Here is a 19,953-nt window from a genome sequence, read left to right as displayed (position 1 = left end):
CGCATCATAGGGAAACGGGAATGTATTTTTTCGCGAAGGATCCACGACTACTTCAATCTCTTTTTAGCATCAGGCAAACGCAACAACGTACGTTGAACATTAACTTCAAAACTCCCTTTAACAGCTATTGCGAAACAACAACTTCGGTTCACTTTTTTATTCATCGGGTACCCACTTGTCGGACGAAAACACGTCGTGCCCGCGCATGACGTCACTCTAGTTACATTCGTCACGTGATCCCATAAAGATTCAATGGTGGGCCTCGTTTTCGACGTATAATCTGCATTGTGATGCATATTATATTTATCGTACGTACAGGAATATGTGTAGTTGATAGTCCTGCATTGCAAACACTCGAGTTTTTGCTTCTATTAATAGCGAATACCTTTTATTTCCGCTTTTATTACACCACGAGGATACCGAATAAACATTTAAACGATAATGCCTGGTTGCGCGAATGCAAAATGTAATAATTATTCACGAAAAACGAAGAGTTAATTAGATGTTAAATACTTCGGAAGTGAATATACGTATGCGAAAAAATTTGTAGACTAAACAAAATTGGGGCATCCATTATCATACGAGGAGACGCTGTAGCCGAGTCAAAAAAGAACGTTCTTAGAATAGAAGAATAAGCTATTATACCATGGGTTCACTTCTTTAATTCGACTTACAGCTTTCCCTTTAATACTGTTAATACTTAGCGCCCACCAAAACAAACACGCAACAATTGACATCCACCACCAAAAGAGCCACTATTAACGTTCGTCTCTTCTATTTAAAACATTCTTCTTTTTCAGTCATCTTTCCTTTTTCCTCTTTAATTTTTTGCGCGTCTTCGAGTAACTGAAACATAAAAATTAAAACACAATAACGCGTCCTTATCGTAAAACAATACTTATTGCAACAACCGGAGATAACACTTTTACAAATCTTACGCAAATATTTCCATATGTTCCTTATAAAGATAAGACATAATAAAATTGATCAAATACAAAGTGATTATTTTAAACAAAATTAACAACTAATAATTCTGATACAAAACAAAATTGACCTAGAATTCGAATTACATGATCGAAATTGCGCTTAGTCCCAATTTATAACGGACTTTTTCTTCTCAAACATGTCTCCGAAACCAAGATCATCCCAAACTTCCAATTTGGTTTCCGCCGCAAATATTCTACCATTCACCAACTAAGCCGCATCACGGAATACATTGAGGGAGGGTTCGAAAGTAAAATGTATACAATGGCAGTGTTTCTTGACGTGCAACAAGCTTTTGACCGAGTCTGGACGCAAGGATTGCTCTACAAACTACTAAAAATAAATACTCCAAATTACCTACTTCATATAATACGATCATTTCTGACTAATCGCACTTTCTCAACAGTTATCAACTCAGAAGTATCAGACATTAAGCGAATCGAAGCGGGAGTTCCTCAAGGGTCGATTCTTGGCCCGATCTTATTTAATATTTTTGTTCACGATATCCCAGAAACCGATAACATCTTAGTAGGTATGTTCGCCGACGACACCGTTATAGCAACACAAAATCACAGTTTCGACGCAGCAGTATCAACTTCAAAACGGCATTAATGTAATTAGCAGCTGGTTTTCCAAATGGAGGTTACAACTAAATTCAGTTAAGACCGAAGCAAAAATCTTCACATTGAGACGAGTATCTAACCCACCCAATATTGTACTGAACGGTCAACTAATACAGTGGAACAATGCTAACAGCGCCGTAAAATACCTGGGCATTTATCTGGACAAAACCCTCAAATGGGGATATCATATTAACAAAAAATTAAACGAGGCCAACACGCGGTTAGTAAAACTCTACCCTGTGATAAACAAAAACTCACCGCTAAAAATCGAATGTGGCACCCTAATATACAAGGCAATTATAAGACCTGTCCTCACATACGGTTGCCCAATATGGGGTGTTACCTAACCGTAGGAAGAATAACATCATTCTTTGAACAAACATATACAATAGCCTGACAACATATAGTTAACTATGCTTTATAGTACCGGATTTTTTTCAGTTGTTCAGGTGTTTACCTTATGTAATATCTAGGGACCATAAGAATTTTATGCTGTTAGAATCAAAAATGTCTTTCCGAAATTCTATCCTCTATATAGCTATATGATCTGTAATATGTGTGTGTTTAAATCTGTGGAGAAAAGCACCTGCAAAGTATACTTGCAAGGAAAAAAAGAACGCCTAAAAAGTTTGTATAGAGAAGCTTGCGTCAGAATGTTTGATGCAAAAAAATGTAGGTAGGTACGAACGACACACGAGCAAGTCATTCAAAAAAACTTCTAAAATAATCGACCAACCTCAAAATAGGTTAAATGAAAAACTGCGAATATTGCTAATCTCCTTAGTTGAGACCCTGAAAGTCTTATCTAAATGTTGTAGCTAATTACCCTACACTACACCGTTCATTAGGTGAATTATTCACCTAATGCTATCCATACACGTAGGTATAGGGAGTCATGGGCACAGTAACTGCTATAGAGGCTAACATGAATCCACAATTTTTACTGCTTCTCTTATTCTTCTTCCATTCAACTTCGGCTTCAATTAATTACAAATTTTTAGCAATGCTACTAAGACGGCACATTAAGGATATTAAAAATACTGTAGGCAATCAAACGGAATGTTATAAACAGATCGAAATATTTCAATCTGATTTGGCAGATGCAAAACTATGGCCTATAACCAGTAAGTTTCCCTTCTTCCAGAAACAATACGCACTCTGTATTGCAGTGCTGGACGCCAATGGTAAGCTTGAGTCGGGAATTCTAGGAGGAAATCTGGCAATGGTTGGTCAATACGATGAATGTTTGGGCATTATCGAGAATATCAATGGCAGTCAAATTGAAGGTCAGTATTGCACAGCACTCGTTGAACCTTCGGCGACCACGTATCAGTGTATGATAGCTGATGATTTGATGAGTTTAAACATGGATTTGTCGATGGTGCGCAAAGTTGTGCAATTTCGGTTGGATATTTGTACTCTGGCTGCATGCTCAGCAACCCAACTGCAAGCTATGTGGGATTTTATTGAAAATCGGTACCAGGTGAAGCTTCGGTTAGTATTTGACCAGTCCAGATGTGCTGTAAAAGGCACGTTCGATGAATATTCCGCCATTGACATCGCGGTGCTGTAAGTTGTCACTTCTTATATTCTGGTGCAAAATTTGTACTTCCAGGGTCATCCTTTCCATGCTAGCTCTTGTGGTCTTGAGCAGTACTTTGTATGATGTCCTCTTGTTTCGGCATCTTAAAGGTATCATTAATCTATCGGGCGATTCATTATATTTTTCTTCGTAGACCAAGAATATAATATTGGGATGGCGTTTTCTATTTACACCAATACAAAGCGACTAATTTCGACCAGATCCACAGATCCATCCAGTATCACTTGCATATATGGTCTTCGCGTGATTTCAATGGCTTGGATAGTCCTGGGACACACTTACTTGTCGCATTGTCACTTATTCGCTTCGAACAACGTTTATTTACTAAAGGTACCTCGCATTTTCTATGTATCCACGATGATCACACGCAAAATTTGTAGTGGGTCAAGGAAGATTCAACTATGTTTGTAATGGGAGCCCTATCGGGAGTCGATACTTTTTTGGTCATCAGTGGGTTTCTCATTGTGTACGTAACTGCAATCGCCAGAGAAAGGGGGACCCCTATTCATATTCTTGTCTTCTATGGTCACCGCCTTGTAAGGTTGCGATCTGACGTAATACTATTTTGCACTAGGTATAATTACTTAAATTTTAGACTAACTCCTGCATTAGCGGGTATGATATTGGTATATGTTGGTGTATTTTCCCACTTAGGTGACGGTCCATTTTGGACTATGTTAGATCCATTATTTAAACAGAACTGTCTCAAAAATTGGTGGGCCACTATTTTGTATATCCAAAACTATTACGATGAAACAAAGCAGGTAAGTAAATGCGTATTATGTTAAGTTTTGCAAAACGAATAATTTTAGTGCGTTATACAAGCTTGGTATTTATCTGTCGATACGCAATTGTACATGGTATCCCCAATACTTTTGATGTTTCTGTTCAAATGGCCGAAAACTGGGTTGCTTTTAATCTTGACGTTACTGTGCGCTTGCATTGCCGGAAATATCAAAACAGCCCTTCATTACGATCTTACTTCGTGGAGGTTGAAGTATGTATCGATAACTAAAACACATTTAATAAATCCACTGTAATGCTTTCAGCGAAGTCTTTGATTTTTACAACAAAATCTATCTACCTACTCACTTACGCGCTTCGCCGTGGCTGATTGGTGTAGTACTAGGTTACATTATGATCAAATTCGACAATAAACCTGTACATATAAGAAAGGTGAGTGAAATACAATAACATTAAGATCCGTCGTTATTACTAAAGAGAGGATTTGATCATGAACTTTGTGAAGTAATAAGCAAATGCATGTAACTTGGTGTTGGTACAACTGTGATAGTATAGCAAAGAACTTTAAAGTGTAATCGAGAAAATGCCCGTGGGCCAACCAAGAGCTTAGGCGGCCCTTCATTTAATATTAAAAAAATAAAGATAAGGTATAGAAATAGAAACACTTGGCGCTTGGGGCCCATATGCAAAAAAAATTACTTCAGAAATTAGTAAAAAAAATTTTGAAAAAACAAGAAAAACGTTGTTTTGAATTTTTAAAACAAAGATTCAGTTTAGCTGTTCAGCAGCGAAATGCGGCTTGTATTTTAGGCACTCTACCGCAACAGACAGCATTTAATGAAATTTTTTATATTTTAAGTATACGGTAAATTTTTTTTTTAATGTGTTTAAACAATTTTATTTGCAATATGTTAATGTTGTAACCTTTTGTTAAATTCAGGTACAAAGGTACAATTTGCTCGCTTTAAATTATATATTTACAAGTGTTACACGCCAAAAATTGGGCGATAAAACAACAAAAACAATCATTTTTGAATCTCCAAAATTGCATTTCTTTACATTCCTTTCTCGCGAACCATAAGACGTATCAAGAAGAATGGCACGTTTTATGATGTTGGGGGTGTTTGGACCACACTTTTCTGATTTTGTGAACATTTTTCCTACCGCGAAGATGAGACCCTCGACACGACGGCGATCTCGACGAAATCGCAGATTTGGTGGCCCTTTACCCATTGTTTAAATACAATCAAAATGCGATATCTACAATTAGTTTTTGAAAATTCGAGACAAATCCGACTTCATTTCTTGCCCGGTTGTGAGGTAACAAAATTGTCGCCCAGTTGTGTACACCTAATACGAACTTTGAACCGAAAATTATGCGCTACTAAGGTAGTGGTATCGAATTTTCTAGGCCGATATCAGGGCGTCGTCAAGTCGCCATCAAGTCGATAAAGAATTAGTCACCAATGATAAGTAATAAAAGCGGATGTGACGCATTCTTACTAGTTAGGTGATAATTTATCACTAAATGTTATACATTCATTAATAAATAATTAATTGTACATAAACGAATCACGTAGTTAGCCCCCGACAAGCTTTGCTGATGGTGGAGTCAAAGCTTCAAACGCGAATTACGGGTGCACGGGAAGTGGAAAGCGGATACCGACAAAGTGAAACGCCTTCGACGAGATCTTATTGATGGTTGAAAAACACTGATCTGCCACACAAAAATGCGCTGAAGTCCCTTCGATCTCACACGAGGACTTTGATAATTTTTTAAAACAAAGGTTTAGTGGTTTTCAAAAGGATCGTTGGCGTAAATGCAGTGCTAACTCCTGCTAGTAATTGAGCATTTTTTTATCAGAACGTAAGTATTGCTACGACGAACTGGGGTAGCTCGCGCATCGTTGGTGCGAGCAAGAATCAACAAGTTTAAAAGTAATCGTAAACGATTTACAAAAAGCGCATTTCCACTTGTATTCATTTCCCATTTGTAAGATGCAACTTCTGTTAAAATCGTAAAAATCCGGTCTAAAATATGAAAGATAGCGTCGGTCATGTGCAATCCATTTTTGACGTGCTACTTCAATTTCTGTTTATAAGAAGAATTTCATTTCAATGCTTTTCTAAATAAGAAAGTTGGAACTGCGCATGCGCAAATATAAATTTTGAAACTGGCGTTAGATTTTCCTTTATTCCAAGCACCTATGTATCAAATTTCGTTGAAATTCTTCCATAAATAAAAAAATTGGCACTGGCGTTAGATTTTCATTTATTCCTAGTGCCTATGTATCAAAATTCATTCAAATACTTTTATAAATAAAAAAGTTTGCAATTCTGTTTATAAATGGTCGAGATGCGAAAAGGGCACTCTGAATTTTGAATCGATTCAACTCAACTTTTGGCATTGCGTATTATATGGCTAAAGCTATGCCCATATTGAATTTCATGTAATTCAGTTCATAACTAACGGAGATGTCAAAGCGATCGGACATTTCTAAACAGAGTTATCGTTCACACGAACAAATAGAGGGATAGACAGACAAAGAAACAGACGGACAGACTAACACACAGACGACAGACAGCAATACAAAATTATAAACGATGTCTAGGATCGTTAATAAACGGCAAAAGTGTAAAATTATGGAACATGTAAAAACGGTTTTTTGTTTTTTTTTACAATAACTTTTTTAGTAATAAACGCAGAAAAAATACCTTCCTTGGTGCAAGTCTCGACACCATAACGAACCAAATAGCGAAAAAAGGAGAACAATAGCTCTTAAGATAAAGAACTAGTAGCGTCTCAACGAACGAGCGGACGGACGGACGGACGGACGGACATAGTGGCCACAATAGCGCATTTTTTTGTGGAAAAAGAAAAGGCAAAAGATCACCACAAAATCAAGCGTTCACCTTATATAGAAATCCGAAATCCAATTCTTCGTTGCAGTCACTACGAAAGTGATTCAATTTTTAATCCGAAAAATATTGGACACCTTGCAACCATCTGGAAAAATTACAGCTCATCCGGAGACACCTCTCTCGACCCGTCAGTCATTAATTATGCGTATCCCATGAGGCGGGGTCAAACTTTAAATCCAATTAACACCTAGGCCTAATTGGAATTTTCCCGGTACAACGACTGCTCGCTGTAAGACTGATAACTTATAAACACCTGAAAAACATTTGATATTTTATATAATAGTAGCCCATATTATAAATAAATAATATAAAGTGTAAAAAATGTCCAGGTTTCTCAACAATAAACATGTTTTTCAGTTTCTCAAAACTAACAAATATCAGGCCCTATAAGACAGAATCGATTCAATTTAAATATGTCAGCGAAAACTCATTTCTCGTCCTTGGTAAACAATATACCACTGTTTTGGTCTCCGGTATCACCCAATTTTTTTACACTCAACGCAGTTTAAACTTAGTACCCTGTATGTAACAATTCATACCCAGACGATCCATGGCCGAAAGGCTCACAACCAGCGTGATTCGTGCGCAAGTCAGGCAGATAATTTGAACCGCACTCAAAAAACATTAGTTTTAGTAAACTTCCTTGAAGAATTTCTGTTTTCAATTATTGAAGATTATTGTGCGCATGCGCAAATTGTGCAATGTCAACTTTGTTTATTACAAATATTTTTTAAAATTGTAACCACAGATACTTCTAGTAAAAGCAAGCACACCGCATATAGTAAAAATCAGATGTGCGCAGATTGCGCAATACAGACTTTTGTATTTATAGAGATATTTCTTTGAAATGTTAACCATAGATGCTTCTAGTAAAGACAAAAGCATACAGCATAGAGTAAACATCAAATATGCGCATGCGCTGATTGCGCGGTGCCAACTTTCTTATTTCTGAAAATATTTCCTTGAACTTTTAGCCATAGACTCTTCTACTAAAGCGAAACATATTATATAAATCAAATATGCTTACGGACAGACTGCATAATGTCAAGTTTTTTACTTATATAAATCTTTTTTTGAAATTTTAACCACAACTGGTTTTGATAAAAATAAACCGTAGCGCATATAGTAAAAATCGAATCCACGCCTTTCGCAGACTCGGTAATACCAAGATACAAAGCTTATTTTTTTAAATTTTAGCATGCAAAACACTCCGTACAAAACTTCGGGTGGCTAACTAAAAACTTTCTTGCGCGTTTTACGTGCGACTGATCGTGATTTCCGACTTCACGCGTAAATTTTTGTTACGCTTGAAACTTAGCGCTTTCGTGACTTGACGCGCAATTCCCCGCGACTAAACTTTTCTGACCGCGCAACACAATGCTCGCCCGGTTTAAAGCGTGAAGTCCTCAGGTTATCTCCCATGACCTAATTCCGCACCAACTTAAACAAATACGCCCCAAAATGACTGCGAACTGTTCCACCAATAGAATTCCTTTCTTTTCACACACTACATCTTTAGAAAAGAGCATAGTTGTTGTCCATAATGCGTTTTTTCCTCAAAATGGAGGCGTGTGGTCAACGGAATTCTAAACCTTCCCCTTACATACTTTGACAGTCTACAGTAAGAATTAATTGAATGTGGTTATGTATTGGAGATGGTTATCTGGATTATGAGAAGCCTGCCTTACAAAAATATTGAAATTTGTTTATGTTAATTTTAAATAAAATTATTATTAATTATCTCTTGTAAATGATTTTACATGGGCTTGTCCAAACATTAATGTATTATTTTTTTAAATATGAACACAATGTGGTACTTGCATGGGGAAACTTCTAAAATTAAATTCCCTCAGTTAAGCACTATTCAACAACAAGAAAAATCAAAGCGTATTAAAATTCATTACGGTTTTATTTCTATTAATTTAGGGATTCCTCCTTTTTAAAAGTGTACGTAATTGGCTTGGGATAAAATACCTATTATACCTCTTTTGAATACAAGAGGAATATTATTCTACTTTCTAATTGTTCTAGTCCTAATTCGATGTTGCATCGACCTCCACAGACTTTACTAGGTTGAATTCTTGGACCATGGATTGCATAGGTTATTTGTATATCGAAATTTCTTGTATAAAGTTGAAACGATTTACGTTTCCGCCTCCAGGTTCATCATACTATACGGCGTAGCCTTCAAATTCTCAGATTTCCCCACGTCAATAGTACACGTAGGTTTACAAATATGAATAGTATCAAATTTCGTAGTTGATGAATCCAGCCGGTAGTCAACACGAAATTTTCTCGATTATTGAGTATCAACAAAATATTACTTCGCACTTTTGACATTCGAAAAGTATGCCTACAGTAAACATTACGTTACGCACGACGTTAGTAATCTTAATTACTTACTCATATTAGTACTGGTAGAGCGCTTCGGGTTGACAACTAATCAAATCAATCAAGCTAGATTACTGAGTCAAAATAGGTCTAAACACATTTCCTTTATAGGGATACGTGATAGCAATGTGGTTTGCAACCCTCATCATTATGTTACTCATCTGCTACGGCTACATTATTTTGACCAACCACCGGATTTCGGTTGTAATGGTAGCAGTTATGAATCCAGTCATCCGCGTTAGCTGGGCAATTTGCATTTGTTGGATCATATTTGCGTGTACAAAGGGATATGGCGGTAAGTCTTCTTTAATTATAACTATTACAAAACCATCATCATTTCAGGTTGCATTAGTACATTTTTGTCTTCACCTTTGTTCTGTGTATTGTCACGCATTACTTATGGAATATTCATTACTCATGTTTTCGTGATATGGTTCCTGCTATATCGAAGAAGGACCCATACGTATGTGGACAATTTCTATCAAGTAAGTGGTACTATAAAATGGAAAGTGTGCAAAAAAAAATAATTTTAGTTTCAAGAGTTTTGGGGAAATTACATGATTAGTATCGGATTAGGTTTCATATGGACCTTAGTTTTTGAATCTCCTGCATCAATATTACAGAGCGTCGCTAAGAAGGTTAAGTATACCATCTTCATGTTGTCATGTTACAGTTAAGAATATTTTTAGAAAGCGGACGTATGGATACAAAAATTATCACCAGGTTTATTATTGAAATAGGAAATTACAATTCAGTTTCATCACTTTTCTTACTACTGGAAGGAAAAGTTTTTATTTCTATAAATAGTGTATCTTCTTTAATAAAGTTTTGTTTTAACAAAGTTGTGTGAGGGACAAAAATATACTGGGTTGAAGATTCTTGTGGCTCTTCGTTGTCTTCGTCGCCGGCGTATCTTTTGGCGCAAATGTATTTGGAGAAATTTGTAGGCTGCAACAAAAGGTTTTATAATGTGTCCATTTTGTTGTTCTCTCACGTACATTTACAGGATTGTAGAGATCCCTTAAAATTAACGTCCCTTCGATGCAACAGGGCCATTTTAGTAGTAAGTCGTAATCCCCCTTTAAGACATGCAAGCAGGCGATTAAGTGTCGTCCTTTCCATTTTTTGATACCGTTCAAAAAGACTTGCAGCTGAAAAATGAAATAGCAAATGATACAACACTTTAGTGTGTAGGGGTATCTCTAAATTAGGTTCTATTTTGTTTTACAGAGATAGGTAAAGTTGAATTTTTGTTAAATTCTAAGAGTTAAAATACATAAGAAAGTATACCGGATGCAAAAAATTTAAAGGATCCAATTTTCTAGTAAATAGCACGATGGGGATAATGCTAAGAACAAATCATCATCATTTGAAATATTCACCGAAGTAGTTTTTCGGTCGACAAAGTTTCAATTTACAGCTACGTTGTCTACTTTTCCTGAGTCTATTTTTGTATCTTCACCTCCAAAAGGGACGTCTTATATTATGAGATACCGTTATTCCATTTATGAAAAATTAAAGGTCTTTGGTATTGATACCATTTTGCTGATGAAACTGAAAACGCTTGAAGCTGGAGGTTAAATAAGCTCCACCTCCCCAAAACCGGCTTTATGGCTCAGGGGTAGAGCGTTGGGCTATAAATCCGGAGGTCGGGTGTTCCAACCTGGGTTGAGGTGAATTTTTCATCTGCGACAGAGATGGAAATTACCTTAGACCAGTTCCGAGCATTCTACCGGCTACTCCGAATTAGGTTTTCCTGCAGTTTTCCTAATTTGTAAGACAAATACCGTAGTAGTATAGAACGACTTAAGACGTTCTGCCGAGGAACCTCTAAAAAACATTATGCGGGCCACTGTAATTGGACGCAAGCCTGTTGAGGGCCCCGAACAAGAGAGGGATAACAAATAAATAAATAAAAGGTGTAAAAAAGGAAACATGCAGAATGGCACCGAGAAACAGTATCTGTGCATAGCCGCACATCACCACTTCTTGTACATGCACTTCGTTATTCTAATTTGAGAAGAGATTGGGAGTGGAATTAGCTCCTCTAATAGTCAAAAAGGCAACATTCTGTAAAATCCACGCCCCCTTCCTTCTGAACATTGTGTCCTATCACAGCGCATCTCACATCTGTTTGAATACGAATGGAGTCGCTAAGTAACACTTTAAATTACGATTTGAAGAGATAACGCTTTTTAAGTCTTCTAGTAGACAGTCACTTTCCTGCCTATAAGGTATAACGATAACCATCTCGTCGATCTAAAGGCGACACTGTAACGGTCGTTCATTGTGATTCATTTAAAAAATCGATTATTTTTCACTGTCTACATTGCAGTGAAAGAAAATTTGTGCATATAAAAGACCACTTTGTATTTTTAAAGTTATTTTTATCATGGGATTGTGTTAAGTTAAAAGATGCAACGATGTAGAGGTGATAAGTGGAATTGAAGTGTGTGTCGAAACCCGTACATAGTACAAGTGATAATTACAGTGCGTGGAAAGTAGTTGGGTCTGGGTTGTATTAAAATACCAATAGGAAACGGTAAAGGAGTGCGACAAAGTTAAACAAGTGCACAACTGTTGTGCAAATAAAGCGCATACCGAAATAGTTTTTGTTTTGACATCACGAATGGATATATTTCTTGCAGACGTTCTTGAAGTATAAGGGAATATACCGAATCACGATAAGAGGTCGAGGAGGAGGGTTATGGTTGGTAAAAATTAATTCCTTTCGTTGAGACCTTTCATTAGAGTACCATGAAGGTTTAAAATTAGTTCCATCACTCTCCCTCCCCCTCCTCCCCGTACTTTGATAAGACAGAAAGAAGGACAGTAGTTGGTAGAAAAGGGTTCATTTCGTTGAGACCTTTAATTAGAATACCTACAATAAGAGATAAAATTATTTTTAGCCCCCCCCAAGCCCCGTCGTTCACTGATCTCGAAAAAAAGGCACACGGAAAAGTTATAGTTTGTGCAAACCAATTTATTTCGATGAGACCTTTCATTAGAATACCATAAAGGGTAGAATATGTTTTTATCCCCCCCCCCCCTCCATTGTCTCAAGTTTAACTTGGCACCCTGATGGCATGGGTATACAAAATCTGAAACCAACTGGTTGTCGTATGTAAAAGTTATGCACGTTTTACATTCAAAAACAGCATCTCAGGAAATAATGCGTGGGGGGCCCCCCTTGTAGACAGCGAAATTTGATGGCCGTCTGGCACACCTTCAAGGTATACGCTACCTACTGCAAAAAATTCCAAGACTCTAGGACCATTCCCCTAGAAGTAGTTCAAAACGGCAGAAGTGTGTCCGGACGGACGGACAAAACGCAAACAATAACACACTTTTTTAAATTTTTTATAAATGCGCTAAAAAGACCAAGCGTGGCAAATACAAAGTTGATTTTCCGGTTATGTAACTAACTAAGAAGTGACATTGTTTTGTGGTGCAAGGTTGTGTCTAGAGATTTCCCTGGCAAAAAAGTCAAAGTCATGTGATCGATGATAAAGAAATAGTTCTACATTCCCGTAAAATGCGTGATAGATACAAAGATGTTTTAATTAATTAGAAATTAGATGATAGGGATTTTCGGATTTGGGCATTCACTTGACTATACGATACTATTGTAAATGTTTTCGGGTTTAATTTTATAGGTCGATATAAAAAAGAATTTAGGTTTTAAGTTTTAGGTAGATATTTGAAAATACGTTTCAGAACTTCTAACAGTTTCCGCGTTTAATTGTATAAAGCTTGAAGCACATTTGATATTGATGAGCAGAGCATTCATCGACAAAAATCCGTTGCGAGCCGATTCCGTCCGGATAAGTGTAAGTACGCATAATACCCAACTTCTGAATTTTTGCCGGGAGGGCTGGGCCGATTCCGTCTGGACAAATGTGCTTCAAGCTAAATTCGATGAATCCTAGACTTAGAACCTAAAAATTCGATCACCTGACAGAGGCTTTTTTGCCGGGAAATCTCAAGACACGACCTTGCACCACAAAACAAGGTCACTCCTTAGTTAAATAAACCGGAAATCCCATTAACCAAGGTCACGAATTTTTGTCGGAGAAACCCCACATCAAGGTCACGAGTTTGCACTACAAAACAAAGTCACTTATTAGTTACGTCTAACGTCTTTGTTTTTCCTTCTGGCAATAACTGTAAAGAATAATTTCTAATTCATGTTAGTTTTCGATTGTCCGCATACGCTTTAACATAAAATAGCGCATTATATTACCAGTCCTTCATCAGACTCTATCATCATTCCTTTCCGCGTTTGAATATTGTGGAAACTTTTGAAAAACAACAACTAGCAAAAGGTTATATCATTGTTTAAACAATGGTTATATGTAGGTAAGTATAGATGCTTTTTTGTTGAACGCTTTGATTTGATTTATTTGCACTCATCCATAGAACTAATATTCACATATGAATTGAAGGCAACGGCCTTAGACCAAAACCCAAGATCATCGTCAAGCTCACGACCTTGGGACGTCAAAGATGGTAGGTACTTAGCGGATAGTAGCGGCCGTCTACTATGTAGATTGTAGATTAATAAATACAGAATAATTTTACAATTAGACTTGAAATTGCAATCCCGCCCCAATAATTCAGATAATTTGAAAACTGGAAAGAGACACGTTTACAAAATCCACCGACACGTAAAAATGTCAATGAACACAAAATTAAAGTAAAATAAGTATTATGAGTATTACCACGTTCGCTGAGACAATAATTAATTGATACAACGAAAAATGGCGAAGTATATTTTTAAAAAATTCTTAGGCATTGATGTGGTTTTTAACGAGTTTGATATATTTCGCCCAAAATACACTTGGTCACCAATAATGCATCAAATTTTGTAACCAAGTCGATGCATAAATTACAGTTTTGTTATTCTGTTGATATAATCACATAGTCACTAAGAGACCACAAGTTTTGTAACGCCCATGAGCTCTGCGAAAACAGGATCGAAAGTACCTGGTTTTGTTTTTTTGCAGAAAAAATTTCCCAAAAATAGAATAAAAAAATAAACGTGAATCACCACTAATTACTTACCCTGACTTTATATCCATAGTGCTGAGTGTAGAAGATGGGACTCCTCAACATCGTATCGTTCTCTTTCGCATTCTCCATCTTTTCACTAAATTTCGAAATTTTCCATAAAAGTTGACCTAAAATTGGTCCAAAGATTACTTAAAAGCGATCCTTAGGGCTTATACCTGGAAAGTTCACCGTCCCATGCACGTTACTTTCAGTGTCTAACGCGTCCAGATTTAACTTCAATTGCGCAACCTCTTTCTGTATAACTCCCAACGATCGGTCCTGTATGTCCAATTTATCGGCGGTTTCGGAGGAGATTTGGCTCACCGCTCTCAAATCGAACACAATTGACGTATTTTTACTTTTGTTTTCTTCCAACGTTTTGCTCGCGGCATTTAGTTCGGTTTTTAGTTTATCCGCTTCAATTCTGGAATCGTTCCACAGCGCGCCGATGACAGCGTTTTCTTGCGCAAAATAGTCTTTGAATTCGTTTAGGTCCTGTTGTAGCCTGTTTATCAACTCCTGATTGTTTAGGTGCTCTTTGTGAAAATTGACTTGCATTAGTTTGATGTTGGTGTCGATTTTCTGGCTGCTGTCATGCAGCGACCTAAAGTTCTCCAGTTTGCTCAGAGTTTCTCTTTGGAATTTTGAAAAAAGGTCAACGTCACGATTCAGTTTTTCCATTTGCAACTCTAAACCTCGCTTCCACTCCAGTACAATTTTCACCTGGTACTGTAGTTTATCGAAAGCCATCTTTAAGTGCATTTTGGAGTTTTCGCTTTTTTGATTTGCGTCTTGGTGCTGGGATTTAGTCATTAAGATCGTTTGAGATAATTGATTGCAGAACTGCTCCAAACCATGAATTTTGTATTTCAATTCGATCAAGTCGATATTGGCACCATTCGCAATCCTAGGCATGGTAGCTATCAAAGAAATAAAAATAATTGCTGTGCATGATCCTTAATTAATCCAAAAGTCGACAACAATTGGAAAATTTTATAAACGCCCTTAATTGCTACGTCTGTCTATCGACATACCTACTCACCTGTATTATTGTATGCAGAGCGTGAATCATTCGCATTCGTATCGTAGTTGTCATTACCTATGGATAACCTGTTCAATCTACTCGTCGACTTCGACATTTTATTTTTGCACTCCCTTAAATGCTTCCCCCGCATATTCCTCGGCACGTAAGATCCGCATTTATTGGCGCACGGTTCCAAAACAGATCCACACGTAGATATATGGCCCTTAAATACGTTTCAGCATTCCAACATTAAACAAAAATTTATTGCAACTTACGAATTCAGTATCGTTCTCAATTGTTTTGTTACAAAAATAACACATAAACGGACGCGGTTTATCCATATTTTGTTTGAGCACGGACTAGTTGAAAAATGGAATAAAAAAAATTGTAATGATCACTTCCGCTAGTTACGCCTATTACGTGAATGGTACTGTTTTTTCAGTATACGCTCTACAAATTCCTTTTATCATTACCTAGTAAATAATAGATTAGATTGCAGAATGTATTACAACGAAACGCCCAGGATTCATTACCTACATTAACTACACATTGAAAATGAGTAGTATACCTAATTTTAAACGCACATGGTAAAAATGATACTATACATAAGTTTGGAAATAAGAATGTACATACAATTATTTTACCGTAACTTCATCTAATTATATACTCATACTTGTACTTTCAGTCACCCCATATATTAAACAATTTTTGAAGGATGGCTTAGGTAATCTTCGCTATACATCGTCGGGAGTAAAGGTAACTGTAGTTACACTACTGAATTATGTAGGAGTCTATTGGGATGTGTATAGCTGTAGACTCTGGCTACAACTATGGGGCACAATTTGGAAGGATTTATGTAAAAGTTACAGTATAATTTTTAATAACGAATTTACCATTGAATAAGTAAATTACTTATTCAATGATGCTATTCGAACATAATTTGAGTTTGAAGGTGTACCTAATCTTCTCCCGCCCTATATAGGTAGAATTATTTTTGAAGGGTTTCGGTACCGTTTCCGGTTCGGTGACTTCAATCATTTTCTGTTCCGGTTCGGAGAAGAGAGAGAACCGAAAAATAGAGGTCCTTTGGCACTAATAATAACGATACCGACATCGGTTCCAGTTATCATAACTTCTTGAGTAACGTTTTCGGTTCCAAGTAGGGGACCTATTTAAATTCAATCGGTTCCGGTTCCGGTTCCGACTTTTTTCGGTTCAGGTACCAACCCTTGTTTTTGTTTCACATTGTGCATACAGGTAGAATGTAAACAACCTGTATCTTTTACAAATAAAGAAATGTTATTATCTTGTTTTAATTTCATTAAAATTGATAACAGTTCATTATTAACGAGCTCCTAGCGTGTTTATAATTTTGCGATATCTGTCCGTCTGTACGTTAACTCGATATCTCGAAAACGAATGGACCGATTTTCAGAAAATTTTGCAAGTGGATTCTTTATCAAATTTGTAGATCGGATTTGGTGAATTGGCACTCTAGGTCACAAAATAAAGAAAGTCCTTTTAACATATCCTTTAGTTATGGACCGAATTGCGTCAAATTCAAAATGAGCATAGCTTTAGCCGCATAATACGCAATGCCCAGCTATAGCCACACTCGGTTGAAGTATTTATTTACACATGTATTAACATTTCAAGTTGCGCCTACAACCTTAAATTGTCTACCTCAATTGTATATCATTGACATTTGTCAAGTACTCATACAGAGTGCTTATTTTAACGATGATGATGATTGACTTTTCATAAAGAATGTGACCTTCGAATCCTAGTTCGAATCACTTACGTTAGAGATTATTTCCATTGTAAATATTGTAGAAATTGTTCAGACCGAACACTTGTGGTTGTAATTGGTTTTTGTTTAGTAACGTTATCGAATATTTCATAGGTCCATAAAGAAGATGTGGTTCGTGACCCAATAAGACTATAAGACTGTTCGTCGGCCATATCTCGGGAACCGTTCGTCGTATGACTTAAGGGTAAAAAATATTGGGTAAATCGGTTATGAAGAATAAACTAAACATTCTTTTTTCACATTTTTAAAGAGAACCAGTTTATCTATCATTTTTGTAAAAACAAAAACTCAGTTATTTCAAAAACAAAGATGGCGTGGGGCGTTCAATTGTTTTTGTAATAACCTGCTTTAACTTCTTAACCGTTTGTTCGATTTTAACAAATTTGGTATAGTTGAAAAGAGCATTCCTTGGGCAATGAGAATCAACCAAAATATACTTAATTTAGTTGAATCCTTCTCCGCCAGGGGGCTAGTTTTGACACTATGATCCAAAATCCTAAAAAAATCAAAAAAATCAAATGGAATGATATCACTTTTTCTTTATGAAAAAGTAGCCAAATAACATCCAAAGGGGTCAGTGAAAACCATTATTCAAAATCTCGTTCCTAACCTCAAATATTGGGAAAATGAGATTAATTAATTAATTAATAAAAATGCTTGAATTGTATCTTAAATTTACTTTCTACGTATTTCCGGTGTACGTCGATGGCGCGAAAGAAAATAACCCTACACTTTTAGGTAGGCCTTGGAAAATTAAACAAACGAAACACGATGCATTATGAAATAATAACAGCCGTAATTTGTAAATTCTGCTGTGTTTACATTCATGGTCCTTTTTTTTTTAATTGCAACGTCCAAGGGCTAGCTGGCCGTTTATTCGGCGAGTTTTTTTAACTCACCGTTATACGTAGAAAGAAAATACGTCTTGAAGACATTTCAGCACAAATCCCAACTTTTCAGTTTCTTCATCATTATTTGTTTATCATTTACAACATGTTACACAATCAACTACGGCAAAGCAATTTCCACAAGAACATTAAAACGAACCACCATAAAGTACATTCGAAGTAAAGAACAAAAACATAATAAATGAAAATATAGCTTGCTTATCAGGTTTTTATTTTGAAAAACGTTTTTGCTCCGTGGTCGTATTTATGCTCCATTTTGACAAAATATACTAAGGACCGGTCGCTAATGTTTCAGTTAATGATGCAACAGACCTCTTGCTTCCGCTTCCGCAAATTCTGCATATTTTTTCACTTCCGCCTCCGAGTCCGTTTTTATAATGGAAGCATTTTTGAAATATGGCAAGGTGCGCTGTGTGCTCTGATTAACCAAACCGGACGGCGCGGGACGGGGTTTGTCAGTTGAGCCGGCCGTTAGATGTGCGCCACTGGTCTTTGTTGACTTCCATCATAGTGCTTTACACTAAGCTTCCATTAATCATTGAACTTAGTTCGTCGCAACAATTCGTGCGTTTTATCGCATAGTTTAATAAACTAAATTTGTAAGAGTAATTATTCTAGTTTTTATCAAATTTATAATAGTTTCCGCTTCTGCTTCTGTTATAACACTTACTTGGCATCACTACTTCCTATGCGAATTCTTTTGTTTTCATGGTAATGCAAACTGCGACAATGTGAAACCCGATCCATTGCATATGGATCACTACCTTAAACTTAATCACATCAACGTTGCCTATGTAATAAATGTATTGTTAGCTGCCTAAGTGGCAGTAGCCTTCGGAGTATCGTTACTTTTATTAACGACTAGCTGCCCGACCCGGCTTCGCACGGGTGTTTGTAATTTTCGCATTCTTGGTTACAGGTTGGGAAAATAATACTGCAAAATTTGGATTGAAATCCCTTTCCCGAATTATATTTGCACCAAAAAATGATGTCATTTGGAATACACATCAGTTATAATGTTGAATATTCTGGAAGAAATGCTTCGATAGAGGGCTTTGCTCGGAAAGAAGTGATGAATTCAGTGGTTCAGGTGGCGTTGTAAGTTGCGGTAATTTGACGTATCTACTGGCATAATATTAATCCTGCTGGTTCTAGTCGAAACCTCAAAGCGAAAGGAATTCTGTGGAGTATTGGACTCGATTATCAACTTTTTAGACGATAATTTGAAGACACTCGGGTTTACATTAGAACCTAGAACTACCGTTTCCATGTCCCCAAAAAATACTTTCTCATTGCCCCTTTTTGAGCACTGTTGGAAGGTTCTTAATACAACGTTTTGTTTCGGAGAAATTATCACAAACTATACTTTTTTATATGGCCTGGGTAAAAAGTACACACTGTATTTAGTACCTAGCACTTTTTATTACGAATCCAACTATGTACGTCACACAAATAAAAACAAAAGTTGGAAATTGTGGGTTTCAACAGGTTGGCGCACCCGGACACAACGTCTTAATCGTGCAAGCATACGAATCTAACATTTTCTAGGAATTTATCCGATAGGTAGGTATGCTCGCAAGTTGTGCGCGGGTACTGTCTCGTAGAGTTCAGAAAGTGGCAATGAAAAAGTGTTTTTTGTCTTTCTCGTTGTATCTGTTCAAATAACACCAGCAAAAAATAAACATAAAATCGGCAAGTTTTGGTTTTTCTGTCATATCTTCGGAAGTAATCGGAATTTTTTTGTTTTCTCTAAAGCACGATAATAATGGTTTAATTGCGCATCTTTTCTCTAATTTGACCATCGTCGTATCTTCTATGGTTTCGATCTCCATGATAGACATCCTTATCTTGGACACAGTTTATAGATTTTTTCCAATTAATTGGTGAATTAT

The 19,953-nt window shown here is 36.6% G+C and overlaps 2 protein-coding genes across 2 annotated transcripts; one reads left to right on the top strand and one right to left on the bottom strand.

The window, feature by feature from the left end:
• Window positions 1-2,482: 2,482 nt before the first annotated feature.
• LOC116169706 (nose resistant to fluoxetine protein 6-like) lies at window positions 2,483-10,108 on the top strand. The gene is made up of 12 exons (XM_031485857.1): window positions 2,483-2,731; window positions 2,777-3,176; window positions 3,223-3,299; window positions 3,344-3,540; window positions 3,591-3,751; window positions 3,806-3,974; window positions 4,023-4,207; window positions 4,260-4,386; window positions 9,379-9,562; window positions 9,610-9,752; window positions 9,801-9,905; window positions 9,957-10,108. The coding sequence occupies exons 1-12, from the start codon at window positions 2,503-2,505 to the stop codon at window positions 10,005-10,007; spliced, it is 2,028 nt and encodes a 675-aa protein (XP_031341717.1). The 5' UTR covers window positions 2,483-2,502; the 3' UTR covers window positions 10,008-10,108.
• Window positions 9,967-15,802, bottom strand: LOC116169707 (TNF receptor-associated factor 3). Its single transcript, XM_031485858.1, has 6 exons — window positions 15,619-15,802; window positions 15,362-15,566; window positions 14,496-15,239; window positions 14,332-14,447; window positions 10,266-10,418; window positions 9,967-10,215 (listed from the first exon to the last, which is right to left on the bottom strand). The coding sequence occupies exons 1-6, from the start codon at window positions 15,682-15,684 to the stop codon at window positions 10,012-10,014; spliced, it is 1,488 nt and encodes a 495-aa protein (XP_031341718.1). The 5' UTR covers window positions 15,685-15,802; the 3' UTR covers window positions 9,967-10,011.
• Window positions 15,803-19,953: the final 4,151 nt, after the last annotated feature.

The sequence above is a fragment of the Photinus pyralis genome, unplaced genomic scaffold (assembly GCF_008802855.1).
Source record: "Photinus pyralis isolate 1611_PpyrPB1 unplaced genomic scaffold, Ppyr1.3 Ppyr1.4_LG4, whole genome shotgun sequence".
Classification (NCBI taxonomy): domain Eukaryota; kingdom Metazoa; phylum Arthropoda; class Insecta; order Coleoptera; family Lampyridae; genus Photinus; species Photinus pyralis.
Note: the sequence above shows the minus strand (reverse complement) of the source record. Positions and strands in the feature narration are given on the sequence as shown.

What these genes read in the sequence shown, in the direction of transcription:
- LOC116169706 (XM_031485857.1), top strand. Translation starts at nt 2,503, where the DNA reads ATGGGCACAGTAACTGCTATAGAGGCTAACATGAATCCACAATTTTTA. An exon ending in TATGGTCACCGCCTTGTAAG is followed by an intron (nt 3,752 to 3,805) that starts GTTGCGATCTGA and finishes CTTAAATTTTAG; the next exon opens with ACTAACTCCTGCATTAGCGG. An exon ending in TACAGAGCGTCGCTAAGAAG is followed by an intron (nt 9,906 to 9,956) that starts GTTAAGTATACC and finishes GAATATTTTTAG; the next exon opens with AAAGCGGACGTATGGATACA.
- LOC116169707 (XM_031485858.1), bottom strand. Translation starts at nt 15,684, where the DNA reads ATGGATAAACCGCGTCCGTTTATGTGTTATTTTTGTAACAAAACAATT. An exon ending in CTCTGCATACAATAATACAG is followed by an intron (nt 15,240 to 15,361) that starts GTGAGTAGGTAT and finishes TTTCTTTGATAG; the next exon opens with CTACCATGCCTAGGATTGCG. An exon ending in ACTATGGATATAAAGTCAGG is followed by an intron (nt 10,419 to 14,331) that starts GTAAGTAATTAG and finishes TTCATTTTTCAG; the next exon opens with CTGCAAGTCTTTTTGAACGG.